General features: G+C 40.8%; 1 protein-coding gene across 1 annotated transcript in view; it reads left to right on the top strand.

Moving 5' to 3' along the window:
* Positions 1–23185, top strand: part of PDE6D (phosphodiesterase 6D) — a 41665-nt gene that overhangs the window by 10654 nt on the left and 7826 nt on the right. Inside the window, exon 2 of the mRNA XM_054386059.1 lies at positions 21557–21645. Coding sequence (XP_054242034.1) covers positions 21564–21645 — 82 coding nt within the window. The 5' untranslated portion in view covers positions 21557–21563. The remainder of the gene's footprint in view (positions 1–21556; positions 21646–23185) is intronic.

The raw sequence follows: 23185 nt of genomic DNA, 5'->3' as shown, positions 1-23185 counted from the left end.
TTGCACAAGTCCCAACTTTGCTAGTTTTTCTGAAACTGTAAGTGCAGTGAGTGGGGAACAGGAATATTTGAAAAGGTGCAAATTCAAATCAGTAAAAACTATACTTTAATGTGGGCACACCAGTAAAGGGTGCAGATAGTGCCAATTATGTCTTTTGTTGAGGTTTTTGTATATAACTCCGCAATAGTAGCATTCATCTTAACATGATTATGAAGTCCACCATTTGAAACACCAAACAACAAAATAATATTGAAAAAACATGTTTATACTAGCTGAATTAAGAATTAATTTTTAATTGTTATTATTAATCACTGAATTGAAAGAATTCACTTGTAAATCACAACAGATTGTAGTATTTATACATGCTGTTCTTTCTCACAGCAGAAATATGACATTCCGTTGCTTCAGCTGAAAAATACATTAATAGATTTTTATTAAAATTATAAAAATCAAATTTCAAATACTCTTAAAATTTAACATACAGCTACAAGCTTGTTAAAATAATAAAATTAAAACCAGTATAAATATAACTTGAGATTTTATTGACAAGGAAATCTATAGGAGCTGTTTGGAAGTAATAGAGGTTATTACTTTTTTGCCATTTCAGTGGAGATTCTGTTGTTGTATCCCCACAGCTTTTCAGCTGAATTCCAGTGTGTGCTAAAGCAGAGATGCTGGTTTGGGCACAGATGTTCCATCTTCAAGAGGTACCCTGGTAACATGCTCAGAGGTTTATATTGGTATAGTTCACCTTAGTATATCCATAGAGGCTGATTAAAGTACAGCATTGAAAACCAAATATTAGTATTTTACCCATTCTAACCTAGTTTGGAACCTAATTTTTTACTCATCCATGTTTTGCAGTAGTGCTTTTCCAAACAACTCAGTCGCTTTTCAGACTGCCACATTGTCTAGCACTGTGTGAAATGTTGGGATGGTTGAATGGACAGATCACTAAGGCACACTCCAAAATCTAAGCACTTCTCAGATTCTAGAAGGTTCCTAAAAAAAGAATGGTAATTCTGATCTGGAGTCCTTGTTTTGTGAGAGTTCTGCCTCAATCTGCATAAATCCCCCTTCATTCCTCCCCCTGCCTGTGCTTTCAGCAGCCTCTGGTCCATTTACAAGATTAGTTTCCTCATGTGCCTGCCAATCATTCCCTCCTGACTGTATTTTCAATTTTGTTTTGATTCTCCACTTGGTCTACACGTTCTGAGTTTTCTTCCCTTCCTGAGAAGAGACAAGATAATGAACTTGTTTTCTGTGAATACTCTTATTACTATCAGTTTCAAGTGGAAAACAAAAAATTGTTTGAGCTACATTGCAGCTTGTGGTCCTGCCATTAAGCTAATGCACTGCTTTCACTTTGTTAAATAACTTACTCATGTCCCATGTAGCAGCTATTGATTTTTATATCCTGTGTTTTTAATAACCACGTGTCCTAAAATGAGTCCTCAACTTCTTGTTTGTATAGCAGCCTCCTATCACATCAGCAGAAATTGTTCCTGGCTCTGACAAATAACAGTGCCATGTCAGCAAAGGAAAGGCAGATTTTTAAGATCTAAAAGGGTTCTTTCAATGATTTTTGTAGTGCTCCAGACGTAGAACTGCTTTAGCGTCTCAGATCCATGACCTATTTTTATCTTGTCCCCTTGAGAACTGCATCTGGTTCTCACTGTGGTCTTGTGCTGGGAGTCTAGAGGGCCACTGACATCATGCTTACCTACTTCCTCAGCATGGTGTTAAGAGTGTTCAGAATTGCTTCTTTGCTGGTTCATCTCTAAAGATAGGGTAGCTGGCAGTGAAGATGCTCTTCATGTTTAGTCATATAGGCCTTAGCTGTAGGGTTTGTACTGCTTGCAATGCCAAAGCATGCCCATTCCTTACGCACACAAGAGCCCAATGAAAAGAAAGAGGCAACCCAAACCCAAAACATTTGTAGCTCTAGTGACTAGAGACCAAGTCTTATGATGAGTGGCTGTGAGAACTGGGGTTATTTAGTCTGGATAGAGGAGGTTGAGAGGAGACCTTATCACCCTCTTACAGCTACCTGAAAGAAGGTTGCAGTGAGGTGGATTTCTTCCGAGTAACTAGTGATAAGACGAAAGGAAATGGCCTCAAGATGCATCAGGGGAGGTTTAGATTGGGCATCAGGAAAAATTTCTGTACTGAAAAAGTCATCAGGCATTGGAGAAGGCTGCCCAGGGAGGTGGTAGAGTCACTGTTCAAAAAACATACAGGTGTGGTACTTTGGGACATGGTTTAGGGGGCATGATGGTGTTGGGTTGATGGTTCGACTTGATCTTAGAGGTCTTTTCCAACCTTAATGATTCTATGATTGGAAGGACCTCATAGCTGCCTTCCAATACCTGAAAGGATTCTACAGGAATAGTGGAGAGGGACTTTTCATAAGGGTATCTAGCAATAGGACAAGGGGGAATGGTTTGAAGGTGAAGGAGAAGAGGTTTAGACTGGATCTTAGGAGGTGGGGTGGTGGGTGGTGGGACTCTGGAATAGGTTGCCCAGGGAGATTGTGCATGCCTCTTCCCTGGGGGTGTTCAAGGCCAGGTTGGAAGAGGCCTTGAGCAGCTGAGTCTAGTTGTGAGACATCCCTGCCCTAGGGAGGTTGGAGTTAGATGATCTCTAAGGTCCCTTCCAACCTAAGCCATTCTGTAATTCCAGCCAGTATTGTCCAGATTGATGTATATCCAAGGAACCATTTAAGCTAATGCCAGGGAAAGGGTGGCTTGTTCCCCTGTTGTGCTGTGTCAGCAAATAGGAGATTGGCATTTGTCATTGTGGACCTCCTGAAAGTGCTTGTCATAGCTGTTTCTGTGGCTGATTTGAATTTTTATTTTGTTTACTAGGTGAAGAGTGTTAGTGCCAGTGTTAGTTCAATCCCCTTGTGAGTCTCTGTTTACATTTGAAAGAAACTGAGTTGCTTTCCCAGAGAACCTGTGGTTGTCTCCAGATACATCCCTGCTTAGGACAACACTGAATTGAAACAGGAAAGGATATGCTGTGTGGCAGCTGTTGTGGCAGCAGCACTTGTTTCACCTTTTCCCTGAAGGCATTTGCTTTGTAAAGAGTATCTTTTCAGGATTTCATTCATTTTTGTAGTTATTTGGCATTACTTGTGAGAGAGGACACATGAGCACACCTGGAAGAGGAAGTTCAATTGTCTGGCCTAAATTACTGAATAGCACACGGAGCTGTAATCCCCCCCTGAGGGAACAGACACCGTCTTTATGCCAACTGGCTTGGGCAATATGGCTCTTGCCAAGTGCCAGGAGTTGTTGAACGGATGCAGCTACACTCTGTAAATGTACTGCACTGAGACAGAGCAGTGTCTGTACTTTTCTTCCCCAGTGTCAAAGAAGAGGTGGCTATGCTGTTGCAAAAAGCTCTAATCTAGATAAAACCATATGGGATTTATACGCCTAAAATTTATTCCAGTTTAACTGTTTCTGCTTGATTTCCCCACTGTGTTTTAACTATTTCTGCTTAATCCCCCACCTTTATTCCAGGATGTGTGTCCAGTTCCAAATCACAAAAGTCACTTGAAAGCTTTGGAATTGGACTCTCCTGATGATGCAGAATAGGAACATCCAGACAAAAGTTACATAAGAGATAGTTAGCTGAATCCTACATTCACTCCATGCTTTAGATTGGCTCCTATGCATTGGCAAACTCCTAATGAATTTAATTGCTGGTGAAAGACACTGTTTAAAAATGAACATTGTTCTGATAAGATGTTGAGGAACAAATTATCTTTTGGTAGTTAGACAGAATCAGCCTGTGAATGCAAGAGAAATTCAGTGCTTGACCTTTTATTCATACCTTCTCTGAGACTGCCAAGAATCTCTAAGTGCTCCTGCTACTGTTGATTTTGCTGGTGTGAACACCTGCCTATTAACAATTAGAATAAAACTCACAAGCTCATTTCCTGGAAGGTAGGAGCTCTCAGACGTAATGACTTCAGGCTTTATTGATCTGATGGGGATTTGGAGTGCTAACAGACAGCCTACAGTTTCCACAGCCAAATAAAAATCCCTGAGTCCCTGAAATCCTTTGCACAAATAAATTCTTCCTCTTTTACAGACTTATCTGACATGTCTCTGTGAAGACTGAGCTGCAGACTTTCTGTAAACAGAAACTTTCTGCAAACAGACTTTTTCAGTAGTGATTTTTTTCTTCATTCTGTGTAGGTGGATATCTCACTTGAGAGTAACTCTGAACTCTCCCCTGACATAGTTTCTGTTCTCAGCAGCACATAGAATCATAGAATTATAGAATCATAGAATCAGTCAGGGTTGGAAGGGACCACAAGGATCATCTAGTTCCAACCCCCCTACCATGGGCAGGGAAACCTCACACTACGTCAGGCTGGCCAGAGCCTCATCCAGCCTGGCCTTAAACACCTCCAGGGATGGGGCCCCAACCACCTCCCTGGACAACCCATTCCAGGCTCTCACCACTCTCATGGTGAAGAACTTCTTCCTTACATCCATCCTGAATCTCCCCAATTCTAGTTTTGTTCCATTCCCCCTAGTCCTGTCACTACCTGAGATCCTAAAAAAGTCCCTCCCCAGCTTTCTTGTAGGCCCCCTTCAGATACTTTCTCTTCTCCAGACTGAACAGCCCAAACTCTTTCAATGTGTCTTCATAGGAGAGGTGCTCCAGCCCTCTGATCATCCAGACAGTCACTGCCCACTGTGTATTTGTGCTTGGGATTGCCTTGACCCAGGTGCAGGACCTTGCACTTGGTCGTGTTGAACCTCATGAGGTTGGCTTGTGCCCACCTCTCCAGCCTGTCAAGGTCCCTCTGGATGGATCCCTTCCCTCCAGCGTGTCAGCTGCACCACACAGCTTGGTGTCATCAGCAAACTTGCTGAGGGTGTCATCAGCAAACTTGCTGAGGGTGCACTCAATGCCACTGTCCATGTCGCCGACTAAGATTTTGAACAAATCTGGTCCCAGGACTGATCCCTGAGGGACTCCGTGTGTTCAACTATGCTCTTGAAGACAGTTTATACATTTCTGTGCACCCCTGATTCCCTGGAAGAGCACGAGGCTAAGCAACATCAAATTTATCAGAAATACAAAAAGTCAAGGACAGGACTTTCTAGGGACAACTATCTGTCCCTCATGAAAGAGGAGGGTGAACAGCTCTTGATACGAAAGATGCTGGCTTTTGTGTGCCAAACATTCCCCAGTTATGTAAGATCAGTAAGGAATAACAAAGTACCACCTGAGAGTGCTTTAAACTTACAGCTCTTGAAGACTTGTGTGGTAGCTGCTGTTGCTTGGGTATCTAGAGTTAAGGATATCTGCCCTCCTGTGCATGGAGGAGTATTTTAAGGGCCAGCTCAGAACAGGATCTCTTCCCAGTAACAATGCAGTGTGCTGATAGCCTCTTCCAGTCTTTGGGTGGTGAACCAGAAGTAAGAAATCTTCCAAATGTACTCCTAGGCTCTGCCCTGTCCGGGCTTTCTGCTGAAGAACATTTTAAAAACTGACAGTCCCTCCCAGCTGCTAGATTCAGGGGCTTGTGTCACAGTCCTTGCTAGTATGGCCTACATGTTGACTTATCATGTTGTATACACAAATTCTGATTTGCTGCTTTTTTCTTCTGACAACTTACTGTCCACTAATGGCATCATTTTGGTGTGGTGTTCTCCTTGCCACGATGGGTAATTTGGAATACTTAGGAATCCACTTCCAGGGAGTCTGAGTCTCAGAAGTCAAGAGTAAAATTGTGGACCTTTTGTTTGATGTAGGAAGTACCCACAAAGTGCACCTTTCCCACATGTATGTGCCCTCTGAAACAGAAGGTAAAGGCAAACCTGCTTATCAGAGGTCTTAGGATAGGGAGAAGCTAACGTCGTCAGTGCCACCTTTTATAGATAAGCCATTGACTTACCAGATCTTGTTATATCCAAACCAAATCACAGATGTTGAGTGAATTACTGCATGGAAGCAGGTGGATATCACTTTCTTGTCTCTTTCTGTTGGGATGTAATCGGTGTCTGAACCATAACGAAGATTGACTTGGCACAGTAAATGTTCTTGTAAGTCCTAGGAGTGCCTTAACAGACCTGATCCCATAGAGCTGGTCTCTGAGCCTCTGTATTCACTGCCCTGGCTTCAGATTTCTTCATGCTGCTAGGTCCTGAAAGAAGAAATAAGTATTCAGTAACATTGACTAGGATTGCTTTGCCAATAAGTTAATAATATTTATTTTGTGTATAGTACTTTTTCTCAGCTACACAAATATTTGTGATTGTAGTGTGGAAAAAAAAGTACTCCAATAGTCTATATAGATGTGCATATGCAGATCTGAAGAAGTGCTTTCATTTTAGTCCAGAGAGGATAACTAAAAAAAGCTTTATTTAAAACAGGTGACGTAAAATAATCTTACTGCCAAAGCTGTTGTGTTCTGGAATTTAAATTTCAGGAACTCTGGAATCTCAGAAGTTCTACAGGATGCTTCCTAGATTGCTTTCAAAATCTGTTATTCTTCTTCACAGGTGGAAGCATTGCTTCTTCTTAAGGTTTTATTGTTTTAGTTATAGCCCCAACAAGAAGAATCCTTTTCATAGAATCATAGAATTGTTTTGGTTGGAAAACACCTCTAAGATCATCAAGTTGAACCATTGGCCTAACACCATCACAGCCATTAAACCATGTCCCATGTTTCTTGAAGACCTCCAGGAACTGTGACTCCACGGCCTCCTTGGGCAGCCTGTTCCAATGCCTAACCACTCTTTCAGTAAAGAAATTTTTCCTAATATCTAATGTAAACCTCCCCTGGCACAATTTCAGGCCATTTTCTCTCATCACATCACCTGATACTAGAGAGAAGAGACCAACAACTACCTCACTACAACCTCCTTTCAGGTACTTGTACAGAGCAGTGAGGACTCCCCTCAGCCTCCTTTTCTCCAGACCTAATAATTCCAGTTCCCTCAGCCATTTCTTGTAAGACTTGTTCTCCAGACCCATCACCAGCTTTGCTGCCTTTCGCTGGACATGCTCCAGCAAGTCAATGCCCTTCTTTTAGTGAGGGGCCCAAAACTGAACACAGTACTGAGGTGCAGCCTCACCAGTGCTGAGTACAGGGGCACAATCACTTCCCTACTCCTGCTGGTCACACTATTGCTGATCCAGGCCTGGATGCTGTTGGCCTTCTTGGCCACCTAAGCACATTGTAATGGCACTGACCAATCTAGCAAAAATTTAGCAGAAAGCAATGTTCCCACTGATAAATGAAGAGGAAGTATAAAACTAGATCTGAAATGTATAGGTAATGCGGGGTAACGGATACTCTGGAATTTAAGAAGGTTTCAGACTTAAAGCATAGCTGATTCAACCAGAGTTAAAAAGAATGTGTTCTCTTATCAAGACCCATCTCCTTTAGGACATGTTCAATGTGTATGTCAATTAATGATGTGAGTCTATCACTTAAAATACTTGTTGGCTGCCTTCATCATTGGACTAAAGTGGGATTATAAAGACTTTTGGTCTTAAAATTAGCCTTTTTTAATGATTTAGACTTTGAGTAGCCAAGTTGTTTAGTTCAGTTGAGAAGAACACTAGGACTAAACTATTGCAGACAACTACTATCCATGTTAATCCTCTAGTCTCTGAACTGTATCAATGGGGGGATTTTGGTAGAGAGGAGGGACACAGCTGCTCCTGTGGCAAATAACCTGTTCTTCTCTCTTCTCTAGCACATGGCACCTGTGAGAACATTTTCTTGGAAGGCACCTTACTTCCCTTACCCATAGTTCTTCGCAGAAGAGTGTTTCTCCAAGGGATATTTAAGGGGCATACAGTTCAGTTTAGGAGGGATGTATTTAGGAAGATTCCCCTTTCTTGTGCAAAATTTGTGGGTCTGCAGCTGCTACAAGTTTGGGTTGTTTTTTTTTTTTTTGTCTGCTTGGTTTTGTTTGGGTTGTTTGTTTCTTTTTTTAAATTACGACTAAAAGGAGGGAGGATTATTTGTTCTTCATGGAATACTTTGCCACAGAGATTAAACTAAAATTCTTAAGTGAACAGTATCCATCTGAAAAAAGTAACTAAGCTAGTGCTAGCAGGACTGTTTCCTAATCACCTACTTAATGTTAATTTTTGGCAGTACAGGAATGATTAATAGGAAGCTGCATAAACATAGATGTCTAGATATGTGAATCCTATGAATGAACTATGTGGTGCTGATCTTTGACATGGGCAGTAGTCCAACAGAATGGTAGTTTGAAGGACTAGGTGTTGTTGAACTGCTAGACATCCAGTGATGCTACCATACCATGCCTTTTTTGTCCTTGCAAATTGAATTCATACAGAGGAAGCACAGTTGGGTTGCTGGAGTACAGACACAAAGGGTCCAGAAGAATTCTTGGAGTGTTGAGGATGACAGGGTAGTAAAATGGTGGGGATTTAAATATTTTGGATTAATAGGGGAGCTTTTATGCAAAACATTCCTGTAATTGCAGGCTCGTTTTCCGATTGCCTTATCCAGGCATCTTCAATGGCGTCTTTGTTTTCTCATAATGGAAAAAGATAGAAAATAAGCAATTAAAGCAGACTTACTTAAATGAAAGGCTGTTCAGATACCATAAATCTGAGCATTCAGCTATGCACTTCTTGCTAAGATTGTTGGTTAGGTTTTTTATTAAAAACCCTCTAATTTACTGCTGCTGTGTATACTTACTCTGTAATGTGGCCAAGCTACTGACAAGAGATAAATTTTCTCTCTTTGTTTCAGCTGTGATCTTTTCTCTCTCTTTCCGCTTCTCACCCTAAAGCAATTTCGTATGAATGTGAACATAGAAATGAGAGGTTAATTACTTCCATTATGTTCTTGGGATCCTTGTTATACCAATGAATCTTGTAGAGAAATACTACAAAATCTGGTACTGGTCATGTAGAAAAGATGGTGTTTGCTCTGAACGGGTATCAGTTGACATTCTAGTAGGGAAAAGTGAATTTATCAAGCTTAATGAAAATAAAAAAACCCAAACCCCTTGCTCCCTAGCTTGAGGTCTAAGTGTCAGCCAGACATGGGCCGGTCCACCGTTAAATTCACCTAGGAACAAAAGAATACTAGGGAAAATCAGCAGATATCTTTTACACGGTGGTAAATATATTTTCAAAAGGAAATGGCTTGGTTTTATCCTATAATACCTGCTTCTAATAGTAATGGAAGATTAACATTATCCTGTCACTTAAATGTAAAATCTTTATGGCACACCAGCATAATTTTTGAGTTAAATCTCAAAGACTCTTGCTTTCTCAGGGTGTGTGAGTGTGTTGCTTAATCTTCCTGGCCAGTGTAGAGGATGTTGTGATCTCCTTGTTAAATACGTCACACTGAGAAGATTGCAGTAGGGGAATAAATAGCACAAGTGTTAGGAAGCCAAGCAGCTCATCTTGGTTGAACTAAAATGCACTCCACACAAACTGCCTTCCCTATAGGTTTGTTTCTTCTAACTTTAAGTAAGATTCAGTTACCATTTTGAAGAGTGTCTATCTAGCTGCTCATTTAAAGTTCTTCTAAGTGCATTTGCATCCTTTTCTGAATTTTTTTTTTACCTATTCCTGTAACTAAACTAAGTAGCCGATATTTTTTCACAAGTTTTTCCTCTGGTGGAGAGAGCAGACGTGGGCAAAGGCTCCCAAAGTGCAGGAGGCTCAAAATTTCATCAGTTGCACTACAGGTAGATATCTGAGAATTTCCCAATAAAATGTTGAAATCTGTGTGTGTGTGTTAATGGATTGCATAAAAGCAATAAAACAATTAGTGAAAAATGAGCCCTTACCCATTGTCAGGTGGATCTGGTGAGGCTGGAGCTACTGGAAACTTTTTCAAGTGAAGTTAGGAAAAGCCTGTTGCTGGAATTCACTGCTTTTTTACAGAAGGGTTGTTGTTGTTGTTTGTTTGTTTGTTTGTTTGTTTTTTAATTCCAGGACTGTGATCAGACGTTTTTCTGCTCTGATCCTAACAGATTCTGAAATAATGTAATGAGAAAAAGAAAACAAGGCAGGATGCAACAGGGTGGACGCTTGCCTGTAGTGGCTGCATGCTTGCAGTCCAACTCTGGGAAGATTCAGTGAATATGGAAATAGCTAATCCCAAAACACAGTTCCATTACAATACAGTGTGAGGGAATATCTCAATGTTATGGAGGTCCGGTTGTGGATCCAGGTACCAGAGCTGGTTGGGTGGCATTCATTTTGGAAGTACAGCTCTGCCTAGCACAGAGAGCTTATTTTTGGTATTTTAACCAAACCATTTCAAGACTTGGCATTGTCTCTGAAATTTAGACTAACGGCTCGATCACTGGCTGCCTGTGTTGAAGGAGTCTGAATCTGAGAGTGCTGGACTGAAGGTGGTATCAGGCTGTTTGGACTTAATTCAGCAAAATATGTTTATATTGGTTCAGCTCTTATGAGTCCTTGGGTCAGTAATCTCTGGGTGTCATTCTGTACAAAATGGATGAGCGCTTTGTGCAAAATGGGCCCTGCCTGTCCCTGCCAGCAGTGCACAGCCGCAGCATTTGTCCTGAGAATTTGTCCTTTCCGATTAGCTGCTGACTGCGGCTTGCAGAATTATTGCTGCAGTTCTCAGAGCTGGCAATGTTGAGGACAGTTTGAATACATGAAAAAGTGTTGTGTTTTCACTCCTTCATTGGGCTCCCTCTCGCAGGTAATGAAATCGCGTGGAAGGAAACCTTGTATATGAAAGGATGTCAGAAACTGTGTATTGGGCCAGCTCTCATTTTGACAGTGGGGGAGAAATTCTTTAACTTAGCTGACTGCTTGAAGAAACAACCTGAGATAGGAAGCATGCCCCATATAAGGACTTCATTGAATCCCTTTGAGCTCAAAATACAGTTGAGTGTCCAGAGTTTAAAAAAAAAAAGAAAAAGAGCAAATATTTTCACAGGAACTCTAATGGAATCAATATGAACCAGGAAAGGAATAAATGCAATATTTCCCCCCATCACTCCTATTTTATATTTCTGGTGTTTTTAAGTTGTCTTAATGAACAAGAATATTATTGATAAGTTTCAGTGTTTACTCTTTTTCTACCTAGAAGCATTTTGCTTAGATTGTCAGAGTTAATACATCCTTTTTTTTTTTTTGTCCTGCTTTAATATGCCATTTTAGACACAAAAAATTACTTCTAATTCTGCAAGCAGTCATCTTTATTTCCTTCCTGCCCCTCCACTTCCATTAGTAATGCTTGGCAGTGATTCAGAACCACCCTGCTTTTCTGTCAGGGCAAATGAGAAACCACCAGAAGCAAGAAAAACATGGAGCAAAGGGAACCACTGGCACCCACTCCATAGCGTGATTGCAGCAATCTGTGCTTCTGCACGGTCACACCGAGTTAGAATAAGAGTTTCCATTAGCTGGAGAGCATGGTTCCTGGCTGTTGAAAGAGAGAAGCAGCATTGTCTTTTCAAGCACAACACTTGAAGCCAAACATTTTCAGAGATGTCTTTCCTCTTCTCTTACTGGTGCACAGTATGGCTGTGGGCAAGTCCTTGTGCTTATTTCCCAGTCTCTACAATAAGCAGTTACTAAAAAGCTACTTTGGGAGCATATTTGAAGTTTTTGAAGCACAGTGTAGTACTAGGAATGAAGTTGTTAGGCACTGATCTGTACTATAATGTCTGTTCAGTGGGACATCCTGCCTTCTAGTTAAGTTCTAAGATTCATCTCCTCTCTGGGGTAGCCCAAGGTAGATGATAGTGACAGTGTGAAGCCATGTAAACTGGTAGCACGGTGAATGAAGTCATGCCAAAGCCCTGTTGCCTGTCAATTTCCAATCTGCAGATCTGCTCTTAGAAGAATGATACATTAATACCTCCAGTCAATTACATATTCTTCTGAAATACGTGAATCTGATAAATCTGTGAATTAGCAGAAGTAGACTTTGGAGCTCAGTGTTAGACAGCTTTGTGAGAAGAGGAAAAAAAGAAATTCATTAATGGGGGAAAAGTGTGCACTCACAACATAAGCACTGGCAGTTGGAAGTCATCTAGGCTTTTTGTGTTGTCAGTTGCTTATTTTACCAGGGGGACAGTTTCAGACCGAGATGTTGCTTGGAGTTCAGAGGATAGATAAACAGAACAGCAGGGGGACCTGCTGATGCTCAGCTGTGCCGTTTTCAATAAACATCATTTTGCTCAATAGAGAAATTATTGCAGAGGCCTTCAAGGAACAAAGGCATCAACTGACCACAAACAGTGCTGTATAAAACTGCCTTTTTAAAGCCTGTTAGGTTTGGGTTTTTTTCCCCACTCTTCACAGGAGGCTACAGGTCATTCAAGTGAAACACGATGAAAACGCCAGCTAAGCAGCCATGTTTATCCCATTAAAAAATTTGGTCAAAGAAGTCTTTGTTCCTCTGCTCAGGTCTATGCCCTGTCAGTATGGGGAAGTGTGAAGATCCTTTTAGACACATGAAAGAAAAAAAAAAATCCACTCCTACAGTGTTGAAAAAATGAAATCAAGCCAAGCTTTCTTTGGTAAGCAAGCCAATATAATGCATATTTTAAAACAGTTGAACAATGGTATAAAATCAAGAAGCATGTCAAGGTTCAAAATGCAGCATTCCATTAAAGCTAATTTTGTTGCATGACTGTCATGACATCCTGTGTTTCAACCCAGTAAAGAACAATAAGCCATCACGATTTACAGGGAGATGAATTCCTCTGAGGGCTTCTGGTTACAACCTCATCTATGAAAATGAAGTTATTCTCCAGAACCCCTTGATAGATTATTTCCATGAAACTCCCTCTAGTTCACTTATTGCTGAGAACCTTGAAATATTATCATAATAGTTCAGCTGTGCTGAAATGATTGAGTGTTCCAAAGATTAAATGAAGTTGTTTCAATCGCTGAATCGCTTTCAGCATTCACTTGCAGAGGAAAATTGTTTTATGTGCTAAGATTAAAAGTGGGCAAACTTACTCCAAATTGTTTTGGAGTTCAAAACATTTAATTTTAAGCATTCTGGATTAAAAAACTCTCTGGCCAGATTTGAATTGCAGGAATGTTCTTTTAATTGTCTTTCCCTTGTCATAGAGTTTCTTGGAGTAGCTTCTCTAGCTGTCCTGTGATCTGTCTCACTTTTTGATATAGGTGAGGCATCTTCTGTAAGGAGGTCCCAGTGTTTTATATTTCAAGTGTATTTTTAGTTTCCCCTGTGTATGTGGTGTCTGTATTAGCTTTCTCCTTAGTTACATTCAGTTTTGTTCTTTCCACTAAGCTGCAAGCAACCCACTTAAAACTGCATTCTGGATTTTAAAGGTCACATTCTTTTCTCAGATGAATACATCATTCCCCTTGATTCACCTGCTGTTTCTGCAAACTCAGAGTATTACTGATGACATTAATTATGTTAATATTCAAAGGGTTCTTAGCATGAGCTCAAGCTTTTCTAACATGATAATTTTTGAAATCCATTTAAAATGCAGGAAAGATAGGGAGGAGCTGAGTGTTACCACACTGGAAAAGAGAACATAATTTTCTTTGTGCAATTCATGCTTCTGAGATGGCCTTGCAAGCAATGATGAGTTTTACTGAGTTATTGATTGTTTTACTACCTAGGATCTAAAACAATCTCCAGATGCAATTGCACGGTGTTTTTCCTGCTGAGACATTGGTATAAAGGAATTCTGTCAAGCCTCTTCAAAGCCAAAGAAAAGCCTCAAAAACAGAGGCAGCAGAAGGCAGCACAAAACCACTACATTGCTTCAGCCTGCTTTTGTTTTGGCACTGTTATCTGGTTCTAGGAACCATTTTAACATCTGTTTCTAGAGAAAACAAAACACATTTCTAATAGTAGCAAACAGAGCATTTCCACAGCTCTGGTACAAAAGGCAGCTGGCTCCCTCCGACAGGGGAACCTGCCCCATAGCTGGCGATTTGTACATGTAGTTTTTATTTGGAGTTTATTCCCACTTAAACAGCATGGTATGCTATGTGCCAACAGTCCATTTGGGGGTTTGCTTTAACTTTCATTGTTAGGGATCTCAAATCTTAGGTTTTCTTTTGGAGTTTAGAAGTGCTTAGTCTTTTTAGGTTGAGCTTGGTTCCTAGAGAAGTTCCTAGCATGTGCTCCGAAAGCATTGCCTAATGTGGCCTTTACTGGGCAGTCTCCTCATCAGCTAGAGACAGGAGCTGCTGGGCAACATCATGTTGTTGCTTTTGTCTGAAAAAGTTAAAGGCTGCCTGCAATTGCCTAAATTTGTTCCTATTTCTCAGCAGTGACAAAAAGTTGCTAGGAATTGTAAGAGTTAAGCTCCTACAAGACTAGATTCGTGGGCACAGAGAGGTAAATCTTGAAACTATAGTGCCTACATCTGTCCCTAGTTCGTCTGCTTGCAAACCACTGTACTGGATTCTTTTTTTACCTTTTTCCCTCCTGATGACCCTGAGTTTCATCTCAGCAGGTCTATAACGCTTTCCTTCCAAATCTACATCTGTTCACTTCTTGCTCCTTTGGTTTGAGGAAGTCAGTGAAACGGAAGCCTTAGCTTAGTTTGTAATGCTCCTGTGTATTACTGAAGAAGCAGAACACATTCTCCCATTCTGCCTGCCCATGCTGGATACATTTGTTTCCAGAGTCTAGGAGCTCTCCATCTGCATTGTTTTCATACAAGTACCTGCTTTTGTTAAGCCTATGACAGGTGTCACCAATTCTGATTTAAATACTGAAGATTTGGGAAAGATTTCACTCTGAATACTTTCAGCCAGTAAATTGACAAGAATGAAAGCTAAATATGAACTATCTGAAAGCAAACTCTCTGGTTTACCTTGCTCTACATGATGCCACTAGGGTGCTGTGGAGTAGAGATGTACGTTAATTGTCTATTTTGATGAAAATAGTGAACAATGATTGTATTGTTCAACCTAAACTGTTTGAAAGCAGATGTTAAACTGGATGGTCTGCATAAAATTTTTATTAGCAAATGCTGGTGTGGTTTTACTACATTTCCAAGGTATGCAAAGTTAAAACAACTTCTGTACTTCTCTTGTCTGATTAGCATCTCTTTCCAGCTGCTCTGACTATTAATTGACCTATGATGCATTTTTGTTGTAGACTTTTATAGGTAGCTTAATGTGAGCCCTGCTAAAACAGTCTATATTCAGAGGTTCAAGCAGGAAGTCCTTTCATCATGAGAACATCGCTCATCTTCAGAACGGTTACCCAAGGTGCAGAGAGTGTTTTTGTTAAATTCCTACTGGGAGAGTATGACATGTAGCAATAAGTACTGTAGTTTAGGAACAGGACCAACCTTATTCCACAGCAGAAATGATCTAAGGGCTACTTAATTTAATCTAATACAGCAATATTAACTTCTGCTCTATTATCATAATTTTCTAGTGCAATCAAGGTAGGGTGGACATGGCTTTTAATAATATGTGTGACTATCTTTCTAAGTACAGGCCAAGAACAGCTTCATCCAGGTCTGTCTGATGTTGGATGAAAATAGGTGGTCATGTAAGATCCGTATAGGCAGCACCTGCAAGTAAAGGTGTAAGGGGGAATGTAGAAAGGGAAGCTCAAAGTGTATGAGTATATGATATTCTGTTGATTACTTTTTTTTTTTTTTTGCTGTGATACCATAGCTGTTAAATATATCCCTCTGATTACATAATTTGCTGTGAAATGACTTTGTTGGTTGCTGAGGACTTCTGCTGCATTTTGTCATGTGGTTCACATTAATCTGTGGATCTCCCTGGCCTCTGTTGCACAGCAATTTGGTCTGTGCAGGAGACTTTAAAAGCAGGCTCTTTTACAGTGAGTACAGGAGTATCAGGAGTGCTTTGAAGGGATAATTGGCTTCCTTCCATTTGAGGATTTAATGGAGCACCTTTCCAGTCCCCAGCACCTGCTGTCTTTTGGAGGAGCACAGTAACCCATATTTTGTTCATTACTCCAGGAAAGTTGGTTTATAACAGTGGAGTTTTTAAAAATACCTGCTCCTGTAAGAGCTGTCGTAGCACACTTTCTGACTCATCTGGAAGCCAAGAGAGTGTGCTGCTGTCTTAAAGTAGGAGAAGTTGATAGTGCTATACCCAAAGGCTCCAGTAGTGTTTGAGGAATAGCTTCTAGTTTGTGTGTTTGGTTTGGTACTTCTGTCACTAGTCAGAATGGATTGATGCTTGTTCATTTGCTTCAGATATGGTTTAGTACTGAATTTCAGCCTTAGGCTGGGAGGAAAGACTCCTTTTTCTCTTACCACACTGCCAACATGTATACTTGAGGTTATCAAACACCAAAGAAAGGACCATTTCTCTTGAGTGCAGACAGAGTAAACTTAAGGACCTGATTCAGCAGAATGTCTGTGCATATGCTTAAATTTAAGCACATGATTAAGAGTTCTGTGGAAGAGGGATTTGGGACTTGTAATAAAAAGTGAGATTAGAGATTGGAAAGATTAGAGGTCAAACGGCATGAGTGGAGTAGAAGCATAAGGCTGTTTGGGTGGTCTGTGTCGTAATCCTGTAGTTTGGTAGTTATTTTGTGTATTTTATTTTGGTCCTCACTCAGACTGAGTTGAAACAACTGAGATGCAAATACTCTTCTGGGAAAATACAAATATAATCCCCAAAGGTTGATCTTTATTTACTGATATTCTTTAAAGTCATAGGCTCATCCATGTCATGAGTGCCTGGTTGTTGTCTGCTTTTCACAACAGAGGATGTCAAATCAGGAGTGAAAGCTGGGTAATCCAGATCAGAAGCTTTTCTGGGTCTGCAGCAGAGGTGTAAGTCTGAATCATTCAGGGCTTTCAGCTCTACCATCTCAACCTTGCCTCTTATTTATCCCGTAGAACAATTCTTATTAACACATAATTGTTGAGATCCTGTTTGCACTTGGCACGTAGTGAAGTGTTCTTAATACTGCATTTCATGTGCAGGGAAAAAAAAAAAAAAAAGCTGGCTAATGTGGTGAAGGACTTTCCTTTCCAGGAGTGGCTATGAACTGAATGGTAGGTTTGCTTTTATTATGAAAGATGCGAGTGCAGCAGTACCTAAGGTTTTAGAATGGTGTAGCCAGCAAGGAATAAAATGAAAAATGGAGCATTTTAATGGAAGAGATGACACCTGGTGTTTGCTGCAGACTTGGAGATACTCAAGAAGTGCTAAACATTATGACTTAAAAACAACAATCAGAGAGAGGGGGACAGAACTTCTTTAACTCCATACTACTTCAATGATTAGTTTTCTTTCCACTCATTCTTTTCCTTCAAGGTTATTCTTAATTACCAGTTTGGTAATACATGAGAATCCTTTGCAATGCTAAAGCATTTAAAGATAAGTATGTATATTGTGATCTTTGTGACAGATACAAAAAAGAATTTCTATTCTGAGATCAGATACAAAACAGCAAAACTTGAATTTAGAAGGGCAGAAACCATTTCCCTTCATCAGGCTAAGCAAAGTAGGCCTGTGAGGAAGCTAATTCATGCCATGTATATAAAGCAAGTCAAATTCCAGCTACTACAAAGCTTTTATATAAGACTTTGCTGACCCAATAGGTGGTGGAATATAAATAGATCAACAGTACAGCCTTCCTTCTGCTGTTCTACCTAATCCTTCCTCGCCTTCAGGATTGAAGAGCATTTGATCTATTGAGTCTTAAATCAGACATTGTTTCCTACAGAAGCAATGAGTATGAAATTATAATGGTGTAAGAGTGTGTATTTTAGAATGAAAAGCTGAATTAGGGATACATTATTGTTTTTCCTTTTTTTCCATATATATTAACTTCACAACGCTGCAACTGCCTGGCTCTCTACTTGCTCTCCTTTAGCTACCCCTGCCAGGTGGCTTGACATGAGCCTTTTCAAAAAGAGTAATTGTGTTAAACCTATATTAATTTACTTTCTCCTTTTCAATAATACTTAAAATGCCCTCTTCATCCTGCCTGCAGGTCTCCACTGCTGCTCGGAAGATGGAGCACTTTTTATTTTTAGTAACAATATCTCTCATGCTGGGATGGAAGAATCTTAAACCAATTAAACACATTAGAAGATAACAGTGTGTGTGGGTTTGGTTCAAGATCTCCATTTTCTTCGCTCTGGGGTATGTCCTAGTACCAGCCTTTCCTATCCAAGATGACAGAAATTGTGTGATAAGCTGCTAACTAGGTAAGCAGTGCAGCTGCTGCTTTGTCAGGTATTCCCTTGCCAAAAAATCACTTGTGATGGATTTTTCCTTTTTTTTAATTCCATTACAGCAAAGTTTTCTAAATGATCATGGTTTTTTTTTTTCCTTAGGAAGTGTTTTTGTTTTTTTCAGATCCCTGTTTCTTTTTAAACATTGATTTAAAAAAAAAAAAAAAGGAATTAATCTTTTGAATGTGTTTTTTCCAATAGAAGAGGATTGTGTGTGTGTGTGTGTGTGTGTGTGTGTGTGTGTGTGTGTGCACATCTAAGATTTGATGATTTGTCTTTCCCTTACAGTAATCAGTAATTACTGGGAAAAACTTGTGAACTGGCTGGAATATTCTGATCCCTTAATACGTGTCTGGATCCACATGTTTTTGACTCCATGACTTTGAATAGCAAGTTGATACAATTATTTTTTTTTATTTGCAGAAGTTGGAAAAGCATGTCCTGAACCTGCACATGTGTCTGTCTAGGCCAGAAAGCCTTTGGCTACACTGACACTAAGCCTTTGTTTCATTTGATATGGAATTTACATGGGTTGGCAATGTCCAGATTGTTTAAATACAAGAGATTTTCTAAGAACTGACATGCATCGTTGATGTGCTTGCTCTCATCACCAGGGATGTCTTGAGCTTTTAATTTATTCTTCATCTTTAATTTGACCAATCATGGGGCAGGCTGTCCTGCCTGGTTTTTACTCTTACAGTGGAACATTAATACAAAAAAAGTCCGATGGCACTTCATAAAAGTCTTAATACCCCAAAGATTAACATCTAGCATTGTTCAGCATGGCAACATAACTTGTGTCACCTTTCTTGGACTGGATTGAAAGAGGAATCCTTGAAAGGAGAAGTGACAGAGCTGTGTAGTCTACAATAGTGTTTTTTTTAACACCAGAAGCAGTAGGTCACTATCACTCTGTAACTGTGTATTTCAAGTAAGGATAATAATTAACCTGTGAGGCTATATATGGGCACTTCTTATGTAATACTTTTGAAAACTGTAAATGTAGTTTCAGAGTTCTTCAAAAATTGATAAGGGAAGAGGGACAGGAAAATAAAGCAAAGCAGGGCATGGCATGGCATGGGAAAAAGAAGATAGTCCATTAGTTAGAGTACTGTTACAGCACTAGGGAGGCTGGATCAGTTCCTCTGTAGTGCTGGGTTTGCTGTTCTGGTTGGTGTTTCATCTCCAGTTCAGAGGAATTTGTCTAGTGTGTGGCCAGACCTGTGAGCTCATAACTCTCACTGTTATTAATAGTGAACAAATAGCAAGTAAATACTTCTGAAAAGGATCATTTTTTAAAAAAAGGAAATACAGGGTTTTGTTTATCAAGTGCCCAATTTACTGAGTTATTGTACAGCTAATAGTTGAGAGTGTTGGCATCGCAGGGTGATGTGAAGATAAATGAATTTATCAGGGAGATGCTCAGACTGTCTCATTTGTTATTTTTCCCTTGTATATGGTATTTGATAAATTGCACACTTGCTTGCTATGCAAATAGCTTTCACCCTGGCTCCTTTGTGTCTGTGGGAAGATGTGCCAAAAAAGGTGGATTTTTTGGGGACGTTTTAAATTGCCGTTGGGGTGGTTCCATCCTGTGAGTTTCCTTGGCTGAAGACTTTGGGTTTTCTCACCAAGTGAAGTGCCCAGCCTTGCTGCAGGTTCTTCTTGCCATGCTGCTGCTCATTCCTCTCTCTCTGATTTGCCTACCTACGGCCCCCACCTCCCTTGGTTTACTAGCTAGGGAGCTTTCTGCCAAAATGTGGAGGTGGCATATGGGATGCATCCAAGGATGATGCCTTCTGTGTTCTCCCCCTTTCACTTTTGCCTTAGTCCCAGAACAAGTTGTAGGTATTACGTGGTTTAGAACAAGACTAGAAGGACATGAGCAGGCAGCCCTGTCCTCCCTCTTGCCGTGCTCCAAGCTGCTGCTAAGTGTTGGAATCTGTAACATTCCCATGTAAATGGACCCTGTGCACACATTCCCACTTTTCTCCTCCCTGTTGCCCTTTCAGTGGAACAGGGAAAGTCTGGCTAGCCTTCAGGAAGGGAAAGGCTCCTCACATCTGTGATGAAGCTGCCATCTTCCCTTCCCTCCTCCACACACATAATTTTAAAACAAATGTTACACTGTAATGCAAAATTTGCTAAAGCATCTGTTTCTTCCCTGGAGCTCTGGAAGAATGTGATCAATGTGACAAGTTTGTGTGAGTCTGCCTGGAAACTGTGTATGTTAGGGGATGAGTTCAATATGCATATTTCTGACAGCTCCTATTTATACCTACATCAAGGTTCATATTGTCCCTCTTCTGTTTCTCTACCTCCTCACCCAGTGGAGCAGTTGGTCTCTCTGCTACTTGCAGATAGTTTCCAGTCTCTTGTTTAGGAATTGCTAAACAAGAGGGGTGCAGTGCCATAATCCAGCAAAAGGAAAGGCCTGGAACAGCACTGCTTTGCCTGGCCTTATCTCACAGACTATGGTCAGATGGTTTGCATTTTTGCTGGTGACCCCTCAGAGCCACCTCGATGAGCTGTGGAGCAGGAGACTGCTGCAGAGCCTTGGGCTAACAGATGACTCTGTCCCTGTGCAAAATGGCATCAGGCAGGTGTGCAGGCTCCTTGTTCTGATCTGTCGTGTCTGAGTTGTTATGTTATGGGGGACATTTTTCAAAAGCTCATTATCAGTTGTCCCTTTGAAAATATGAGCATTTCATGCTTGCCTATAACTTTACTGACTGACTGACTGATCTGGGCTTTCTGAAAGCTGCCACAGCCTCACTTGCTGAGAGTGAGAAGAGAGGATCTCACTTTGCTTAGCACTCAGCAGCTGAAGAATTCCCTGGAGCGGCAGTTACCAGGTCAACAGCAATAGAACAACCTTTGATATCAATATGTTGTAAACTAGGAAAGCAAGCTCGATCCACTGTTACTCTTTTTCTGATGTTATATAGAAAACACTGTTCTTTTTCTCTAGCATTCCTTTAATACTGGAGGACAGAAATTGTTTATGTGGAATCACCTTTTATTGATAGCAATGTTCTTGCTTCTCTGTAGCACAGTGACATTGCCTTTATCCTTTAAAAGCAATGGAAGGTGATAAATGAGGTTAACAAGCTTTAGACCGAAGTGAAAACTAAATCTGTGACTGCACAGCTCTCACTGCATTCATTCTGGTGAGGGGTTGGTTTGTTAATTTATTTTCTGGGAAAGAGCATCTCTTTTCCTTGACCTCTAGAGAATCAGAAAACATGATCGGAACTCAGCTGGAGCAGCCTGTTTCAGGGCTTAGTGAAGAGTACCGGGCACAGCATTTAGGGATGTAAAGAGCTTGTTTTCCTTAATTGCTTCCCAATCAGAAATTGGATGAACCTTCGGGATGCAGAAACAGGGAAAATCCTCTGGCAAGGAACAGAAGATCTGTCTGTACCTGGAGTGGAGCATGAAGGTACTGTGTAGCCTTACTGTGTGTTTTGGGGCTGAATGGTGCTGCATGTCTAGGTGGCCAGAGTTGTGAACATACCCCTGCTTTGAAGGAATAGGTGTCCTGATTGTGACTTCACACCTTCAGAAGCTTCCACCACAATAACCTCAGGACACACAGGGAATGAATGGTAGGAGTTGGCCAGTGGCTGGCAAATAGGACAAGTTAAACAGTGCAAAGCAGGGAGCTCAGCTGGGTAAGGAATGAGTGGCTGACCTTTGCCAGGTTGAATGTAGGTAACCAGGTAAGATCAAATGGAGACCCAGTGGAGAAGAAGAATACACAGTTACCACCTTGCCTGGCCACAAATGTCTTAATATTCTTCTGTGCTGGATTTGACCACTCGTTTAAAATGGCATATGTGGCACATTTGCTCTGCTCTCCTGTCCTTCCACTATTGCTAGGATAGCCTGTTGCCCTTCCACTTCTGCCCTCTCTGTGTGGCAGAGGACATCACTGTCCCTTACTCTTCCCCATTTGTGACAAAGCACTGTGATAAGTAACCTCTCTTGCCAAGAGCTTTGTTTTGGCTTTGTGATGAGTCTGACCTCACTAAATTACTATTTTTATTATTTTTTGTATAATGTGAACTGATCCCCAGTAAGTGGAGCGAACTTGATTATTTAATTCTGCTGGTGATATTGATGTATTTTTGGTTAAACATAAGGACTGAGTTCTGCCTGGCACTAGTAGGACTTAACTTCTCCCAAAAATTGGAAAATCAGTTGTGTCTGAAGTAGGCAACCAGTGTATAAAGATTGTCCTCTGCGCAGAGACCATACAGAAGAGCTGTAGCAAAACACTGAGGCCAGTATTCTTCCAGCAACATGCCTGTTTTCAAAGCAAGCTTAAGGTGCAAGATAAACAAGTTACTTTCTCCTCATTTGGTCCCCAGTCAACATCCATCTGCTTTATGACAAGATTTCATGATTAGGGCTAGTAGGTTGTCTCAGTTTAAAAGGGGCCTGATGCCAGGCGTAGAGGTTGCAGGTCAGAGCCAGAGGAAAGCAAAGCTGTCACTCACTGATTACTCAAAGTGTTTCCCAAGCTTTGTCCCTTTGAGCCTTGCTAACCTGTACACCCATTCTCATACCAAACAGTTCTGCTGATAGGACTTAACAGATATGTGTTCTTGCTTACCATACAAGATACCTACACTAAAGAGAAACATTCCAGCACCTTCATCTACAAATGCAGGAAAGCAACTGAAACACAACTTTTGAAAGAAGCGTGGCAATTTGTCAGTTTAACACTAAATTTCTTAAACTGTATCTTAGTGATGCTTTGCCTCCTGGAAATAACTATCAGGAGAGCTAGGAGAAATGAGGAATCAGGTTTTAGAAATCAGAAGAAAATCAGCCCAGAAGTATTGCCAGTCTTCTCATGTTTTGTGCTGCAAAGGCCTCTCCTTGGACACATGGCTAGTCTTGGAATCCCCTTCACGCAGGCTCACCGGCCTGGTGCACTGCCCTGGTTCAGAACACACTACAGCAAGGTGTGCTTT

The sequence above is a fragment of the Indicator indicator genome, chromosome 13 (assembly GCF_027791375.1).
Source record: "Indicator indicator isolate 239-I01 chromosome 13, UM_Iind_1.1, whole genome shotgun sequence".
NCBI classification, from domain to species: domain Eukaryota; kingdom Metazoa; phylum Chordata; class Aves; order Piciformes; family Indicatoridae; genus Indicator; species Indicator indicator.
Note: the sequence above shows the minus strand (reverse complement) of the source record. Positions and strands in the feature narration are given on the sequence as shown.